This window comes from Pieris napi, chromosome 13 (genome assembly GCF_905475465.1).
Source record: "Pieris napi chromosome 13, ilPieNapi1.2, whole genome shotgun sequence".
NCBI lineage: Eukaryota > Metazoa > Arthropoda > Insecta > Lepidoptera > Pieridae > Pieris > Pieris napi.
Genome location: NC_062246.1, coordinates 10,585,318 through 10,605,301, shown reverse-complemented (window position 1 = coordinate 10,605,301; position 19,984 = coordinate 10,585,318). Strand labels below are relative to the sequence as shown.

At 32.2% G+C, this 19,984-nt stretch overlaps 2 protein-coding genes across 3 annotated transcripts in view; one reads left to right on the top strand and one right to left on the bottom strand.

Moving 5' to 3' along the window:
* Window positions 1–231: 231 nt before the first annotated feature.
* LOC125055150 lies at window positions 232–8,290 on the bottom strand. The gene is made up of 6 exons (XM_047657423.1): window positions 8,153–8,290; window positions 7,330–7,401; window positions 5,924–7,141; window positions 4,166–4,336; window positions 3,340–3,494; window positions 232–2,234 (listed from the first exon to the last, which is right to left on the bottom strand). Exons 2-6 carry the CDS (start codon window positions 7,399–7,401, stop codon window positions 2,081–2,083), a joined length of 1,770 nt encoding a protein of 589 aa, XP_047513379.1. The 5' UTR covers window positions 8,153–8,290; the 3' UTR covers window positions 232–2,080.
* Window positions 8,291–9,264: 974 nt separating this feature from the next.
* LOC125055087 (juvenile hormone esterase-like) overlaps window positions 9,265–19,984 on the top strand; it is a 29,132-nt gene continuing 18,412 nt past the window's right edge. The window contains exon 1 of one of the 2 annotated variants that reach the window (XM_047657320.1): window positions 9,265–9,417. The gene's annotated coding sequence lies outside the window, so the exon portion shown is untranslated. The remainder of the gene's footprint in view (window positions 9,418–19,984) is intronic. The other variant, XM_047657321.1, reaches the window with a different exon arrangement.

Genomic DNA, 19,984 nt, shown 5'->3' with positions numbered 1-19,984 from the left:
TTTGCACATCTATGTTTTACTTATTCAGAAAATGATCAAATACACACTAATTTAAAGTTTATACACTGCACAATGCTACCCATCTCATTCTCTCCCACGCCAAATCATACGAATTTATGCGTCTGTTTCTTTTTCCGTTGCATCCGGTTTGAAATCACAACGATTCTAAAGAAGTTTCACTCCAAAGATGATACTGTGTATTGCTCAAGGATATAAAAGAAAACAAACAAAAAATATTTACAATTTATTTATGACACAAAATAAGTCTTACAGACCACACACGGCAAAACTACACCAGCGCCATATAAATGGTAAGTGTGTAAAGAATACAAAAAAAAAATATAACCTATATACATATGTTTTGGCTTCTAAACTCTTTTATTAAAAACTTAATTTTAAATCGACACCCAGCGTTTTTTAGAACCTAAAACATGCTTTGGAATTTCATACACAGTTGTAAAATCTCCAGCAGGATTGCAGAAGTAAACATCTTTTTGTACTTTTTGCTTTTACTAATAACGCAGCTTTAAATATATTATTACTGTCATGCGAATCCCTGGTACTATATGCTATATTATTTTACATATATCGAAATCTGTAGAAATACACTACTTTTTAAAATCGTAAAAGTACATGGTTATATACGAAGATTTAAACATTCATGATTGTAATATAAAAGCCCATACAAAGCACAAAAAACGATGAAAGCTACATAAGCAATCAAAAAATCATTTAATCATAAGTTTATCAAACCCATTTTGGTACACAATTAGTAATTTCCGATTTTACGATCGGTCTTCGTCGATATCATAGCAAGTTTCATATTCGCATTCAAAAACTTATAATACCCTAATATTTTCGTAAAAAAACCCAGAAAAATATTAGTAATAAAAACTATTACCGTATATTTTCGTCGTTTTCATTTTTATCACTTCAAATGGGAGAAATATTGTTGGTGTTTGATAACAGTTGAATAATCTACCGATTGGTGGCGCCAGTATGATTAGTTTTTCAACTATCACAGTTACACACAACCTTGTGAGGAGACAGCGTTTCTAAATAGGTCTCTCACACTGCTCATGCCGCTTCTATTACTTTTGTTGCGAGTCATTCGTTAATAGAGAGTTTTGAGAATTCTCACTGGCGACGATATCGTAGAAGTATTCAGAGGACAATATTTCGAGCATGAGTAGTAAGCTGACTTTAAATTTAGTTTAATTTGAAAGCGAAATTGCACATAAAGGTTATTAATACCTTTGAATACGAATATATTTAGCTATATATATATTAGCATTACTTCTAAAGGTTAATAAATTTCTGTTATCTGTTTTTGTAACTTCCTATAGCGATCTCCACGTTGTTGTACCCAATTTTTATAGTTCTTTTATTAACTTTGTGATTTTGTGGTACAAATACTCAGGTCCACATTCTAAAATCTATCTCAAGTTACAATCTCCACTTAATCTCCGTCAAACTACAGAAAAACAGCTCTTGAAACAAGATTAAACTATTGACGTTTTGGCCTCAATATAAAGTCAGGATAGCTTTTGAGCTACAGAATAACGTCGCTAAAAGCGTTAGTTGCAATATTTAGATACGAACTGGTGTCAGAAATCAAAAGTCAATCGTTTCTGAAGCTACTCGCTAAGGTCTATTAAAATAAATAAAACAAATATTGATTAATTCAATGAGTGATGCGACGAAAAACAATGTTTACGAACAGTTTATTGATTATCTGAGATTTTAGCCTTCACAGTTAAGTCTTATTAAGGTACAACAAAACAATGTTTAATAATGTTTTAATTTACAATATAATAATAGATTTAAATAATGAGAGAGACAAAAATACTTTGCGACTTTTTACTAACACCCAAATATTTTGTATGAAATTGGTCACGTGACTGTCAATCCCTTACAAATCAGCTGTTTCAAAATTAATCATTTTTAAACCACGATTATTATATTGAATGGTTTTTGATAACAAGACGTTTCATGAAGAATTACCAACTTATATATGCCTATACATTAGCTTGAACAATTTAGTAAATATTGTGTTAATCGTCTGTTAAACAGAATTAGCTTAAGGTGTGGGAGCAATAGCTCGGTTAGGCCTAAATTCGGCCTTTTCAGTGTCAAATGCTTGTTGTACAGTGTTGAATAGTTTTAGCGGAGTTTTCCTGTCATTAAGCCTCGCACTTCGACGTACGGGTGTCACTGTTGGAGTTATTTGTTTACTGAAAAAAAAAAATATGTATCTAGATCAGTGTTTCCCAACGGGTCTCACAGGGGGGCAATTTGATTGTTAATGGGAGTTATAAGAAAATTTATAAAAATTTGAATTTCGGTTTTTCATTATGTATTATAAAAATTTACTACGTTTCGTTAACAATTGCCTAGTAATTTCTTCCTTAAACCTATTGAACAATTAAATTGTTTAATAATAAAAATTATTTATGTTACATAGAAGTATATGAATTTTACAAAGAAGTGGGGCATGGCACAAAAAGGTTGGCAAACACTGATCTACACTGTCCTAAAAATAAAATAAGATAAAAATGCACACATGGAACTTATTTATGTATATATTGCAATACATAAAGTATTTTGTGACGAAATTATATTTGATATGGAGAGCTGGTAAGTATTTACACTGGTTTACTTTAAAGACTTCGAAAATCTACATACAATGCATACTTCCATCTATCATTATCATCATATATATAATGAATAACCACATTTTAATTTGAATAGGCTTGTAAACCAAAGCTATAGTAAATATTAAATTTTACGCAAGTTTCGCTAAACAGTAATAAAATTAATATTTTTATCAAATCATAAGACAATAATATTTATTTACTTATATATGCCAAATAATAACAAAACTGTCACACAATAGTTTCAGGTTAATATATATATATACTAAATAAAAATCCACATGATAGTTGATACGGCACTTAAAACATCGATTTATGTAAAAGAAAACATTAACGTTTTTAAAGTATACATCTTTTGGCGCGTTAGTGGCGTTAATTTTTACGATGATCGCGCACCCCGTCACAAAAAAGCGACACCCGCACACCGTCACAAAAACTGACACCCTGAATATCTGTTCAAACGTCGGTAAAACAGTCTGGGCCATTAGTTGGCGCTTGCTCTGTTTTATCGACAAGTTGCATTGACTGTCATGGCGTAGTGTTTTTCAGTCGTATTTTATTTAAAATTATTAAGCCAAAGAAATATAACTTCTAACGCGTGTACACTAGTACACGCACATTTTTTTTTACATTATCAAATATCTCACAAATATTTGTATCATTAAATATTATTTGAAATACTTACATATTTTCTTGCACAGCAAATCTGAGTAATGTACTTTTAAAGACATTTTTTGCGTCAACCAGCTTTGGGTCCACTTTCTTCTCGGAACCAGGATTAATCTTCAACTGCATAAACTTGGCTAGCAGATGGTCAATGTTTTCTTCTGCTACTGTCCGCTGTATTGTTATTGTTAATATTATTTTCTACTTTCCAGTACTTAACACCACATAATGGTATAAAGAGTCACTAGGTGGTCACGAAACGTTTTACTATACTTGGGTACAGTACAGAAAAACGTTACGGCGCGTTACATGGGGGGAGGGGAGGGTCAATAATCTCCAAAAATTGCGTGACGTAATACTTGAACGCTCCCTTACCAAGACGAAAAGGATTTTTATGAAACTAATACTAAAATTAGTTAATTAACATTTGCGCGAACGGTGAGGGAAAACATCGTGAGGAAACCGGCTTGCCTTAAGACCCATAAAGTCAACGGCGTGTCAGGCACAGGAGGCTGATCACCTACTTGCCTATTAGATTGACAAATGATCACGAATCAGACACAGAAATCTGAGGCCCAGACCTAAAAAGGACACTGTGTTTTTAAAATATTAAAATAACTTAAACCTTTCCCTAAGTTGGAATATACCTTACAATTGAGAAAAAAAAAGATCATATTGACCTGTCACATGGACATTGTTTTCGATAAATCAGTGGACAAACAGAAACGTATACATACGTGTAATTTAGAACACATAACTTACAACACATCATATTCAATAATTAAATTCCAACAACATCACAATCATACACTTTTGCAGTCGGTTAAATTTTTTAGGTATCTTACATTGGTGCCCTTAGCCAGCGCTTCTTCCCAACACTGCATGGAAGCTGGCATGTCCCCTCGTGCTTCCTCCAAGGCGGCTCTACATTCCCAGTATGTAGCCGTTTCTTGGGCAGCAGTGTATGTATCTCTTATTGCACGGAGCCAACGGGCGCCCTCTTCCCAGCTATATCCCTAAAAATAAATAATTGTAATATAGCTTTTTTGAAGTTATACTTCTTTAGGCGCGTTATGAAAAATTTATGAGAGTGAAATTTTACGATGCGCGCGCACCGTGACACAAAATATCAGTATGAGCGCCGAGCGTGCGCGAGCGAGATGGGAATAAGAAAATCTACAAGTAAAAAGAAATAGAATATGCGTGACGTTAGCAGCTATGCCAAGAATTTTAAATGACCATAATGGCATTTGTAGTACCTTTTAAACAAATAAAGGAGGTTTAATTATTTTTTCAAAGAAATTTAGCAATGCAAAGACCTATTGTTACTTAGTTAAAAGGTTATGAAACATACCTAGTTATTAAATTGAATGAATAATGTAATAAAATAATAATAATTATTATTAATATTAATTAATAATTGAATAATATACTAAATATTAAATATTGTTAAATTATTAACGCTTAATATTTATTATTAATTATTTAATATTTAAAAAAAATATAAAGAAAGCCAAAGAAGTATAACTTCTTACGCGCGTACATAAGTACACGCACCATTTTTTTTTTCATTTAGTTTTATTTTTTATTTTTTTAATATTTTTAAAGTGAAACTTTTATTACATCGTCTCAAACTTTTTCGTCTGCGTGTTGCATGTCGTGTGACGGTCGGCCGCGGAGTAGGGATAAAGTGAAAGGCTAGTCATAGCAGCCAAGGCCAATATGGCGGCGCCTATAGTTCGCAGCAGCTGACCGTGTAGTGTATAGACTATTATTTAATGTGTGTATATGTTAACGCAAAATTGTAAACACCGTTAGATTGTAATCTATCTATAATATACTATCATACAGTTATATGAAATTGTTGGGAAGTAAAATTAATCTGTAATTGACCAAAGAAGTTTGAATGATAACTAAGTTAGTGTAGTACAATCTACCGAATAATAATACCTTAAATTGTAAGCAGTTCGTTGAGGTTCACAATCTTTCGACAGTTTATAATCTCGCGAGATATATTACAATCTAACGGTGTTTACAATTTTACGGTGACATATATATCATCATTTTAAACTACCTTCAATAAGTAAATAATAACACCACAAATACATAATTGTTAAGTATTATGTACGTCGTACTCTCTAAGACACAGAGTTTAATAAAAATATTAGTTAGAGACTTAGTCTACTTTATTATTTCCCATTATTATTCCAATTTCCATGTATAAAATTAAGATTGATAAAGCGATTTTTATATCCTTAATTGAAATGCTATAGGTGATAACGATGAAATTTTGCATTAAGGTATATTAGGGGAAATTTGAAAATTATTTTGCCACGTTATTTGCGTCTTTTTATAAAGCTGGATAATGTGTGTTATATAAATACCAGTTCTATGCTGCGTCTATTTGACATAAACTTAAAACTACAGTGTGGTTAAACTTTAAACTAATCTTCTTGTTAGATTATTTATTTAAGAGAAGTTTTAAAACTATATGGGAATAAAAATAAAATATTTGTTACCAAAAGGATATGTCTCACAGTTATACCAAAGTAATAATATTTGGTATAGATATAGATATTATAAAACTATTTAATTTTACTCACATTTCTTAATATTTCTGTCAAATCATTGAGAGCACCCAACAACGCATCATTCACCATTGGTGATTCAGAAATGACTGCCGTTTCATAGCTCTCATTTAATTCAACGCTGTCCATATTACTTGGACTCCTCCACTTATTAATCAGCTGTCCATTCAACTCAGTAAACGATTCATTATCACTATCATTTTCCAACGGCTGGTTTTCCTTATCTTCATCACCATACTCAAATTTTGGAATATCAAATGACTGTTGTATGCCAAAACAGTGTAAATGCTGGTATGTATCAATAGTTTTTCCGCGTTTTTCCAGCCATTTCACCAATTTCAATCTCATTTCATCTGGATTTGTCAATGGTGTTTGGAATTTAACTTTTTTCTGTTCGCTCTTCACTGCTGATACCATTTCTTGGATGTTTTCATCTTCATTAATGTTATGCAATGACACTTTGTTTATGTCTCCGATGGACGCCGATCTGTGTATGCAGTTTTTAAGTTCACCTTTGTCAATTTTCTTAAAGTGTACAGCAGATATGGATCTTCGAACTGGCAGTTTAGCTCTCTGGCTTTGGTCAAATGTAGTCTTTCGTCTGTTTACTATTGGAGGAGCAATTGGTTTCTTGTCATGTTTAATATTATGCTCTGTATAAACAGTTTTCGGTTTATAGAGTCGATCAAAAACAGATTCTCTCTTTCCCAATGTACCGCCAATAGTACTTTTTCTAGCAACATTAGTGGGTATGAAACTCTTTTTATTATTAAGTGGAGGTTTAGTTGGAATAACTGATTTTCTTAAATTAGCATTTTCTTTAGCCTTAATACTTGCATTAAGTAAGACTACAGTTTTCTTTTTGTGCAAATCTTTTGTTTCTGCCTTTTCCCAATTGACATGCTTTTGGTTATTCTTTAAATCCATCTTCTTAACAACACCATTCATATTTTTTTGGATATCTTTTGCTTCTGGCTTTTTAAGATCATTAACAATATTTTTAATTTGAGGTTGTGTTTTTTTAGGTATACCACTAGGATAATCAGTTTTTTTGGGAAGTACATTAGAAATGGCTGTTGGTTTCTTTACGGTATTTAAGTTTTTCTCTGATGTTAAATTATTAATAAAATTCGGTATATTTTTTGGAAATGCAGCATTTTCAGAAGCTGATCTTGAAACATTGTTTCTATTTGTTTCGCTTTGTCCATATTTTTTAAGATTCAATTCTCTTAACTGAAAAACAAACATATTGTTAAAATAACAAAAAAGATAATACAATAATAATAATAGGTAGATTTTGCATTGTCCATCTGATCAAATAATAAGCCATTGCAATATCTAAGGATCTCTGACACCAGTTACATTAGAAAGAACTGAAGTGTAGTGTTAGGTAAAGAGCAAAAGAAAGAAAATGTGTGTACCTTCTGAATTCGAGCCTGAACTCTTGCCTCTCTATCTTCTCTTATTTTTTTTATATAATCATTTGATGACATCTGTAAGAAGAGGTAGTATTTTTACATTATGGCATTTAATATATATGTTACTGGCACAGATCTGAAATTGTGCTCAATATGCTTCCATACATAAAAGAAAATCAGAGATAATTTTTTCCCTGACTTTATTATAATAACACTTATTATAAATAGACAAATGAAATATATAATATTGAACACTGCAACATTCTGTGTCACTGAAATATATATATTTTTACTATTTATTTATTTATTTATGCTTTATTACCTTATTCACAAACATACACATAACAAAAGTACAATGTTAATGTTAATGTAATTATACTTAAAAAAAAATTAAAAAATTTATGTATAAGTCATAACAAACTTATACTTTTCATTATTCTATATTGTTTTTGGATGTAAAAGTTAATCCAATTGGAATAATGAATAATCAAAAGAAATAGAATGTATATAGTCTTTGTTGTAAGTGGTGATCCACATATACATTGGGGAAGTAGTTACCGTTCTATATTTTAAAATATTTGCAATTGCAATCGAGAAATGCTTTTAGGCGGGAAACGGAACAGGTATACATTCTGTATTCCTTAGTAACATCCCATCTGCATTGGAAATGATGTATCTTATATTTTTAATATCTACCCATTATGTTACAAAACAACTTATCCATACAAATGTCGATACGATCAAAGGTTATGGTTATTGACATCATAACATAAAGAATTTCGTAGATGCAAAAACATTTTGACCTATTAGAAAATTAAGTACTTACTTTGTGAATTCTTAAATACTGCTCAAATTCACTTTCTCCTGATGAATCGTATAAAGCTCTTATATTATGGAAGAATTAAATAAATTATTATTTTAAAATCTTTTTAACACAAGCAATGCGATTCGGCGGTTACTATACTTTTTAGAGCTGTAGCAAACCGTATGTATTCGTTACTGAGTAACGAGTACTCCATCTAGTACCGAGTAACGAAACGTTACTCACAAATACATTTCGTTACTCGCATTTTTCGTAGTATTAGTATCTACATGTTTCAGTTTACGCAAGTACTATTGATGTGTGTATAGAAACATTTGCTGATCGTATGTTTTACACATGCGCGAGCATATTCGGTGAATTTAAAAACGTACATTACAAAGAGCGATGTTTGTTTATAATTTGAAATTTCGTCGTCGTCCAACTTTTATTTTTTACAGATGTTTAATTTCATACTAAGCAAAACTATTCTTATGTTGATTTATCGTTAGAATGCTATTCAAGTATTATTATCAATAAATAATTTTCGACACCTATTTGTTGCTTTTTCATTATAATTGATGCATAATAGATTGCGATGTTATTGTGATATAACATAAGCTCACGGTTAAAAGTGTCAAAATAGTAAATCCGAATTTTTTTATGAGAAGTAACGAGTAACGATACTATAGTAACGAGTACTAATTGTTATAGTAACGAATACATACGGGTACGCTTTTTTTCGTTACTTTTACACCTCTAATACTTTTCAAACAAAAAACAAAACAACTAGAACGTTTCAATTTTCAAATTTGAATCGGACGTTATGTCTACTGTCATATTGTTATTGTCAATTGAAGGTGTTGCCAGTGGGCAAAGATAGCAACACTGGACATTGAACCAGTGTTGCTATCTCTTATGTCGCAAGTAAGCATGGCAAAATTGAGTGCTCCAAATATCTCCAGAATATAATAATATTAATTTTATATAAGAAAAAGTAACTTAGATTTAACCAATCTAGTCTTTAAATTTAGAGAAAATAATTTTTCTGTTACAACATTAAATTGGTGACGTCTTCGTTTGTATACTATAAATTTACCAACATTAAAAAAGAGTACTGACACCAACGTCAATTGACAATCGTCTGTCATTAAAGTAAAAATACTCAATTTATGTTGGTTGCATTGCAGTGCTAATGCCCGGCTAGTCACGAGTGCGGTAAAAGTTGCAATTGAGTCATAATTTGTGACTTTTCTTAGTATTACGGATTTATTTGTGCCATTGATAAACAGGTGAGTACATTGTTATCATCGTTAATTATATTTTTTAACACCTAGTAGACACATTTCATCTCACATGTGTAAAGATACAGAAAAAGAGTCAATATTAAAAGCCGGGCGTGCAAAATCTTATAAGTTTTTTGCAAAACAGGTTTTCGCATACCTTTTGTTTTACCAACTTAAGGCTGCAGGTACCATAACCTCGACTATAAACAGCTTTTCTAGCTTGAAATTTACACCGACAGCTGGTGTATTCAAAACAGAAAAATCAATGTTCTGTAGTAATTAATAATTATTAAGAAAGAGAATAATCTCGTATACCAAGAATATTGGAATATATATTTTTACAAATTAGGTAAGGTACCTAGCTAGTGAATGTTTATTAAAGTTGTCTTGATAAAAATTGTGTCAATAAACCCATAAAATATAAATATATTTCATATAAATGTGTAATTATTGAAACACTACGTGGTTTATCGTCATATAAGGAAACATAAATTACATGTAATCTTCTTCTATTTGCGGAATATTGTAACAATGTCGCTAATTAATTTAATTGTGATTTTCGATTTTTATCCTATACAGAGTCAATTTAAACTCAGTTTATAAGATGATATTTAGTTATTTACAAAAAACACAGGAAACCCTAAATCAACAAGAATAAAAATGAGAAATTAATTAGGAAAAACAAGCTAAAGTATATTTACAAATGAAAAATTATTGATATACATAATTTTTAAAGGGAATCAAGCTAACTGTCTTTCAGTTAGTAGTGTTATTGTATCCTCATTTTTAATTAACTTAAATTGACAATTTCATTGAAGTGAATCATGTTTTGTAAACCAATCATGTCAAAAATATTTCCATTTAAGCTAAGCTCTTGTTAGAATCAGTGAACATCATCATAAACAAGGTTGTAACTTTGTAATGTATACATATTGATATTTATCAATTATTTTACGACTATAGTACCTGGTACACTATAGCCAATTACTTCCAAAAAGAGGCTAGGCAGAAGAATTTCAATAATAGTGATGTCATAGTATGACTAATTCTTATAAGCATGACTACTACTGGACATACAAAAATTTCAATATATCATATTAAAATTTTATCAATGTTCAATAAATTTTGTCAGATAGAATGTAAATGTTTAATTCATATGTAGAGTTGGTCAATAACATCCCCATGGTTATCAAGTACTTTTAATGTTAAAATTTTCCTCCTATTGTCTAATTTTATGATTAAATTATGTCTGCATGGTTGCCATTAACTTAAACTATATTTCAACATGCATTTTAGTCTATTAATTTATTTAGACACCTTATGTTGCTTGTTTATCTCCAAAATCTAGGCTATTTTAACTTAATGGTTTTTATGGTTGGGTTGTTTTGACTGAAATTTCTCGAAGTATGTGAATGTTCTTAATGAGATTATTATTTTAATAGTATTTATTTTCTATTCAGTTCATACCAAAACAAATTTGTTTTCATATTGTGTTTACATGTACAATGTATAACAAACGATATCGCACACTAACGCGTTGTCGACAATGACCCGTTACAGTTGATAAAAAGTAAAATTTTGCACCATACATAAGCAATTATAAACGAGTTTTGTTTAAACAAGTGAAGGTCGTGGCAAGGCTTTTGACTTGGGACACACAATAAGAAATAGGGTTTAGTAGTTAAATTTTCAATTGTGATCTTTAGGGTGATGGCACCGACACAAAGTTAATGAGAAGAGTAGAAAATATAATGGCATAGTATATAAGTGTTCCGTGAATTCAGATTCTTTTATTATTTGGCCATAATTAGAAGTCCTAAATTCGATTACCGGCAAAACGATAAATATGTTAGCCTGAAATTAAAGTAAGGGGATGCTTGTTCTTAATTGTAAATAACTAATAAAATCCATATCATGTATAAAATGCGTCTAATGAAATTTTTTCCACTTCTGCGCAGACACCATTTATTTGCCAGCAGGTCCTCTTTGCCCTGGTTTTGTTTTAAAAGTCCGGAGTTGCTGACGTATTATATAATTCCGTTAAATCAATATAAGTTTCGTTTTCATTTCACTTTCTCCCTCTTAAGTAATTCCGTGTTCACATTTGGCCAACATACTAAATATTTAATAAATTAAGTTTTACTTTCTAAAAAGCCTTAAGCTTTATCAATGCGGTGAGACCTGGGTTCTATTAGCGGGAAAACAATTTAGGTGTCTGTTGGCTCGAAGGATAATTTGATAAATTATTTAAAAAATGATTAGGATTTTATAAAATTTGTTGTATGTATACTAACTAATAAATGGTTTAGGTGTCACCAGAATAGTGTACATAGCGGGTACTCGAGTCCAGTTCTCAGCATTTTCGTTGTTTTTTTACCATTATAGGATGTATCCGATTTTTTTAGTTTCTTATAAGAAATCTAAAAAAACAAATTAGTATAGCAAGGATACAAATATGACATTGGAAATAGTATTTAAGGAAGGAAGTATGTGTGTCAATAAAGACTAGGGACTATAATTAGACATTGTTATAATTATTAAGTCATATGATTTAAAAACATAGCTGCGATGTATGCAGACAGAAAATATTAAATGTCTATTTCCAACAAATTGCCTGCACTCGACGAATTGCTAATGCCAGCCCTGAGAATACTTTTAATAGTACAGCTTAACTTAACTTTGGATTTAAGTATTTATGTTTTTAGGGGCTGGGGACGCTGACACGTGTATTTTTTTACCTCAAACGGTTCCCAAATCTTACTCATTGTAAAATAGTATCATAAAAAAATCTACCGCATAATTATCTTGCATTCGAGGCAATTATAATGCGGTTAAACCTTAAACAAACATGGTGTTTTCAGGATTACGTAAGATTGAGATAGTATAATTTTAAACATTTTGCATATGACAGTGAATACTGAAACTGGATTTTGTTGATTTTAAAAAATCGCAGAGAATAGAGTTAAGCTTGAAATTTATAGCGAAATTCAAAACAGATATTCTATGGTATTGATTATGTAAGTGAGACGTCATGTACTCTGTGGCAAAAAACTAGTTACTTTTTTCTTTATTAAAGGAGGTTTGATTAATTTGACGATGTATTGACAATTGACATGTTACTTGAAGAAGCATCCTGGCATGATTCTTTACGTTCCAAATTTAAATTTTAAAATTGGCAAAATAAACATGAGTGCTAAAATTTTAAAACTTTTTGAATATTTTAACTGATATCGACCTTAGGTGCCCGTTTTATTTCGTAAGAGTTTATATTCGAATAGCACACTAAATCTATTTATAAAATTGTCTTGATAAAGATTGTGTCAATAAAATAAGAAAGAACGGTAGCGTTATAATAGTACCTGTGCCCAAGTAATCCAGTCTTCTGGCGTCAATATCTTCTACCTTATTAATACCACAAAATATACATAGTACTACATAAGAAGCCCATTTGTTAATTATAATATTAAATCGTCGAAATATCTGTCCGTTTGCCACCTATTACATAAAAAAATTGACAAACTTTTATAACATTTTTACGAACAGATAATACTTAAAAATATTATATTTAAAGCAACAAAAAATGACAGATTTCTATTAATAAAACCTTTTTCCGGTGAGTGGTTTATGTTCTGTGCGTGATCAAGCTATGAAGGTTGATTAGGCGATTATATGAGTTCGGTTATTATTAAACATGATATTGATTTAATTAGCTCTCAGAGAAAGGCTCACACGCTCAGCAATTGACTGAAAAGACATGATGATGTAAGATCAAAGTTTCTCTTGTACTGTATAAACATATTCATGTTACACAAATGTAATAAATGTTAAATATACAACGGTCACTAACTTATATTTTATTTAATCGGATTTGTTTAAAGTGACGCTATTGACCATAGATTATGCGTCTAGTCAAATTATCTATATAGTCTGTGAGGTTGTAGGGGATATCTGTATATGATTTTGGAAATTCTTTTGCCAATAGGTAGTTAGGGGCCTCATAGCCTAGCGGTCTTATTAAGTGGCAGCTAGGTGAGGGGTACCGGGTTTGATTCCCGGTTCGAGGGCAAGTTTTAATTTAATTTAAATTTGTTCTCGGCCTTTGGGAGGGTTGTACGGTACCGGGCGAGTGCTTAAACCGTACATGGAGGACACGGCCGAATTTCTAAAGGCAAGCATGAATTATAAAAAAATCTTATGCTTGACGCTGGCTAATGCAAAAACCGTGCCAGAGCCATTAAAAAAAAAAATGGTAGTTGAAACGTAAGTCGAGAAATACACATTCAAACGAAAACGTTTATTACACGTATGATTGGGTTTTTAAGAAAAGTTCTACTAGCCTACGAATCTTTAACTATTAAGAATGTTCGCGATTATCTCATTAACTAGTGCACGGAATTATTTGCTTTTCACCTATTTCAATGCTTCATGAGGAAGGTATATGTATGTATATACGTTTTCAAAGTCGAGAGTCGCAACTCTATGCCGACCATCTCTTGTGCTTACGGCATAAAACAATTATCGTTCCACTGGGAACATTACTAAGGCCACCCATATTTACACTATTTCCTTATAGTCCAGTAATGTTTCATTGGGAATTGAAGTACACCGTATGCGGGAATAGGACAACTAATAGGCGAGCATATGTAATATCGACCCTACATTCCGTTACACATATTTTCAAAATTAGAATACACCTTGCTAAGCCGAATTTATACAAGGACAACGTCATAAAGGGCGTGGCATTTGTAGCGACTAATTATATCCTCGCACGCAAACCTATTTAGCACCCCAAAGTTCTTAAATTACGGTCTAGAAATAGGGTTTCGCTTGAGAGCCCCTTGAAGACCTTCTGAACGAATTTTTTGTTTGTATGACCAAAAGGGGTATTATATAGAAAATTATTTGTAATTAAATATTTTGTATGTGTTATCTAGTGACGTTAATTCTATTAAAATAAAACCATAAACTCCTAGCAAGATTTAATTGTTAATTTGAAATCTTGATTATCGACGTTTCAGAAGCATTGTCGCAGACGCGGTAAATCGTTATTATTAGATAGCTTTAATCTGGCTATTCTCAAATGTAATGAAAAAAAACAACAAAAAAGTTATTAACTTTGCTGGAATTAACTATTAAGTTTGTTAGTGAAGAACTGGGAACCCTGATACAGGTATTTTTTACTTAAAAAGGTTCCCAAATCTTACACATTATAATGCATTTTTATAATGAGTAAACACATTTTTTATTCTTTTTAATGCGTTAACAAGAAAGCCAATTAACAAATACAGAACAAAATGAAGTCTTGTTCTTGAATAGGCAATACAGTGTTTAGGCTACCCCAACATCGCTTGTTCACACAACTTGAATTGTTTATGAATACTATTCGAATGATGATTTCGTTTACTTTCAAAGACGTTTTATAAATCAGTGGGGCTACAACCTTTTAAGTGTTGGGCTTCAGATTTCTCTATCTATTTCATGATCTAATAGGCAAGTAGGTGATCAGCCTCCTGTGCCTTGACACACGCCGTCGAATTTTTGCGTCGAAGGCAAGCCGGTTTCCTCACGATAATTCCTTCACCGTTGGAGTGAATGTTAAATGCACATAGGAAAAAAGTTTTTGAACAGATCGTACATTCTAAGGGATGAGAGTCGCACGCTGAAGCCACTAGGCCAACACTGCTCTCCAAATACATATTATTACTAACGTAAAATTTAGTGCACGTGTAGGTTCTGATGTATTTTTCAGTTCGAAAACTAGTATTGTACTAAACACGGGAATAATTTCTCGCTAGCCGACGAACGCATATGTTTAGTAATTTTGCAAACCTGACACAACATAAAGAAAGTAATGATGCTTTTAATTACAGTGTCGCGTGATAAGGTACCGTTGAAAGTGTGCAATTGTAAATAGACTCAAGGCTGAATGGAGATAATTCACATCGAATAATTCTTGATAAATGTACGATATAATTCATAGTGTTTAATTACGAGGACCTTTTTTTGACGATATAAACTCGAAGTCAAATCATTTAAAGGCTACTTCAAAAGTCAAAATTACAAATTAAAAGAAAAATGAGTTTAGTTGCCCCTTCCAAAAGGAAGCTTTATATGGAGAAGAATGGGCAAGAAAGTCCAAACTTACTTTTTTTAAATAGTTTTTACAATACAAGACCGTGTACCTAGAATAAAAAAACTAGTATACTAAAATGAAATAGGCGCATGGTGTTATAAAAAAACAATGCAGCAGATAGCTATATTATTATGTAGATACATCGTCCTCACATACTTACAAATATTGCAACTATAGATACATTATTCTTTATAAAACAAAAATAATTACAAACAGTCCGTATACTGTCCTGAAGCTGTGTGGTAGATTTTGTATTCAATAAATTCTGTTTTTAGGCCCTTAATTTCCAATTAATGCTCGTTTGGTGAACTAGATGGCCGTGGTAACTCATTACTCGCAAATAATTAATAATAATACATTTATATTTCTAGATCTGTGTGACCTTTTTGGCAAAGCCCAAACGCCTCTTCCAATTTCCAACATTTCTGTCTGCTCTATGCCATTCTTTGCCAGGTACCTTCGGCTGGTTTCTTCTGATCTAAATTGTCTTCCTCTTTTGCGTTTATTATACATTGGGCACTTAAGACTTTGTCGCTCCACTGTTACTTTTGCCATTACGCGCATTTCCACTTTGGTTCATTTATTTTAATTGTGATATCTGCTACCTTAGTTATTCTTCTTAATTATGTGTTCTTTCTTTTATCTATTGTTTTCTTTCCTATGATACATCCCTACATCGATCTTTGACACACCTGTAGTTTTATGCTGAGCTTTATTGGGCGCCCAAGTTTGAGATCCATATGTTAGTACAAGAGTACACAAGTACTGAAAATATATTCTTTCAACTATAGTTACTGTAAACTGTTTACGTGTCGCTCGTACGGCTAAAGAAAACATCATGAGTAATCTGGCTTTAGACCCAAAAAGTCGACGGCGTGTCAGGCACAGAATGAAGAACAAATGATGATGAGACAGATACAGAAATCTGAGGCCCAGACCTAGGTTCTACCTAAGGTTGTAACGCCACTGATTTTTTTAATGCATTAATTATTTATTATATGTTTACATAGTTTTATATGTATGTAAAGGAAGGTTTCGTCATTATACGGGTTCTATATCAAGCGTGAACCTTCAAATTGAATGAATTTTCGTAACATGTACGCTTGTTGGGTCCAAAGTTAAACAGTTTCGTTGTGCAATTATTCCGACACGATTAAAGAAAGGGTTTTTGTCCCCCCCTTCATTATTTATTAATTAGTACACCACATCATATATAAGGCTATATCTACAGTATATGTTACAAGCTGTTTTCTAAAATATATGACAATTATGATAAACATAAATGTTAAATTTAAAATACAATGAAATCATTACACTTCCACATTTTTGATTTTAATAGTATTTTTGTTCATGTTAAGCAAAAAAATTACTAGTGAAACGTCGGGTTAGGTTATCAATTTCTTTTTATAGAACAGGGGGCAAATGGGCAGGAGGCTCACCTGATGTTAAGTGATAATGCTGCCCATGGACACTAAATGCCAGAGGGCTCGCGAATGCCGGCCTTTTAAGAATTGGTACGCTCTTTTCTTGAAGGACCCTAAGTGGAAACGGCACTTAAACAAGATTTTTTTTTAATTGATCAGCCCAATACCGAGCCAAGCTGTGTTTGTTATTACAAGTAGTGGTATGTTATACTCGCGAAGAATTCGAACGAGAGGTGCCTGAATTCCTAGGTTGGCTTTTCCAGAAAGGAAAATTTTGCTGATTTTAAACCTTGGGAATAAGTAACGACAGTGTTAATGTTCTGTAAGAAGTTACTGTTCTGTATTTAACAATTTTTATCCGAACATCTTATTTATAAAAACTTCAGTACTCATTCTTTATTCATAATTTTCATCACATAATAAAATTTGAATACGATTTGCCTATACACGAGGCGATTTTGAATACGATTTGCCTATACACGAGGCGATCTAGTGGAGGGGCCACTTCCCCGATATTGCCTCTGATTTTAGAGACGCTTTAAGACGATTTGTAATTAAATATTATCAAAGGATTTATGTATAATCAGAATTGAGCAATTCTGTAACGATAGCAGTGTTAGTCTAGTAGATAAGGTGGCAAATCTCATATCACCTCGATGTCCGACGTTTCACAACTGAGCGGTTTTCAATGTACTTTACCGCGCACCATTATGTGGAACCAGCTGCCCACTGAAGTATGTCCAAATAGTGCGTACGAATTCTTAAAGGCAACGCACTTGCGAGCCTTCTGGCAGTGTGAGTTAACATCAGATGAGGCTGTTCCTCTTGCCCTGAGGTCATGTGCTTGAATACTCTGACTCTTCGGATAGGAAAACATTGTGATTATCACGCATTTTCACCTGTATCATCTCAACCTCCGTCGTTCCTAAACTGAGCGTATTTTAAGGCCGTTATTGCCGTGCACCATTACTATGTGGAACCAGCTGCCCACTGAAGTATTTCCGAACCAATTCGACTAAAGGTCCTTCAAAAAAGAGCGCACCGTTTACTTACTTATGTACTTAAAAGGCCGGTAACGCACTTGCGAGCCATCTGGCATTGAGAGTGTCCATGGGTGGCGGTATCACTTAACATCAGGTGATCCTCCTGCCCGTTTGTTCTATAAAAAAAAGTCTAAGACCCAAAAATTTACGTGCGTTACACTGCAAATAATAAATAGACAATATTCCAGAACTAGAAACAAGTATGATATAATATATTATATTACAAGTTCGTGAATGTGACTTAACTACGTATGAAGTAATACGTCAATTTTGTTCAGAAAAAACACTTCCACATATCATTAAGTTTTAAGGTCATAAGAAAAACTATTCATATTAAATCTACCTTGAGAACACTTTAAAATATGTATTTATGTATAATGTTAAATAGTGAAATTGTTTTGTTTTCTTTACAATTAAAAATAAATCAGTGGCGCCACGTTTTTAGGTCTGAGATTTCTGTATATGTGTCATGATAATTTGTCAATCTAATAGGCAAGTAGGTGATCAGCCTCCTTTGACACGCGCCGTCGACTTTTTGGCCTAAGGTTTCGAATGTTAAATGCGCATATGGAAAGTCCATTCGTGCACAGCCGGGGATCGAACCTACGATCTCCGGGATGAGAGTCGCACGCTGAAGCCTATAGGCCAACACATATACATACACATTCTATACAATTACCCAATTTAATTTTGAAGTTCATTCATAAACTATTTTTGAAATGAGAAATTTTACGATTGACCCTATGATATTTATTTTGTGAAGTAAAAAATTGACTATTTCATCAAACTAGTTTGGTTATATTTGACTTTGATTCGCAGTCTGATATACGAAACAAGTACATAGGGCCTTGACAAAGGCTGTCATGCCAAAGGATATCCGATTTGTGACTAAGCTATTCGTAAGTGACGCGTTCACACATGACCAGTGTTTTTTATAAAATTAAAAAAAAAAGCTATTAATTTGGAACTCTGTTATTTCTGGTTTATAAATGCTTTTGCTTTTAATTTGAAAGCGCCCGGGTTTTATATTCGAAATTTAAATGCTGTTTGTCGTAGATTATGCCCTTCTATAGATACATTACATTTAAAATCTGAATAATTCAAAAGTATACAATATAGAACTTATGGCCAACATTAGTGGAAGTAACGTCACATCCGCTCCATATGTTTGGATAGCTGGAATGGTGTACTTTTATCTGGAAATTAGTTCATTAATTAGATCACTTGACAGTTTCAGCAATATAAGTAAACAAGTTTTTATATTACTATACCTTTTTCAAATATTTCTAAGTTTGTTGGGTTAAACGCTCGAATCTCCGTAACTATTCGTTCTAACTAAAACAAAATAGTTTGATTTTTCATGGTAAGCAAAATACATAAATGAGAGGAGCAATAAAATTTTGCCAAAAACTGGTAAAAACTAGTAAAAGAACGTCGGCGAGAGTCGGAGACGGCATGTATGGAGTACACTTACGAATTACGCCGCTCGAATTATATCATAGCATAGGTACCGTCAAGGTTATAGGCATGCCCCCGTGATCGTGTAATCGAATTTATATCTTACCAATGTAGTTTAGTCAAAAATTACACTTTACAAATAGAAAAAAGTGTTTGACAGTTAGAGATGTTCTGGAATATGGATATTTCTTTTAGTAGTAGTAAAATACAGTTAAAACGTCGGCAAACAGGATTAAATACAGCCTAGGATTGACCTAAGTTGTCAGGCTAAGGTTGCTTTTGAAATGTCTAACGCACAATATGTTTCAGTATATCATAATAGTAGTCATTTTACTCTTAATTGCGACCAATTATAGATTAGAAGGTTACGTTAAAGGGTCTAAATAATATAATATATACAAAAGAAATTTTAAACAAAAGATAAATTATGTACAGATTATACAATACTCATATAGGTACGGTACCAAGGACTAAAAATTTATAGACGCTTTTTGTATATATTTTGGCAGCCCTAG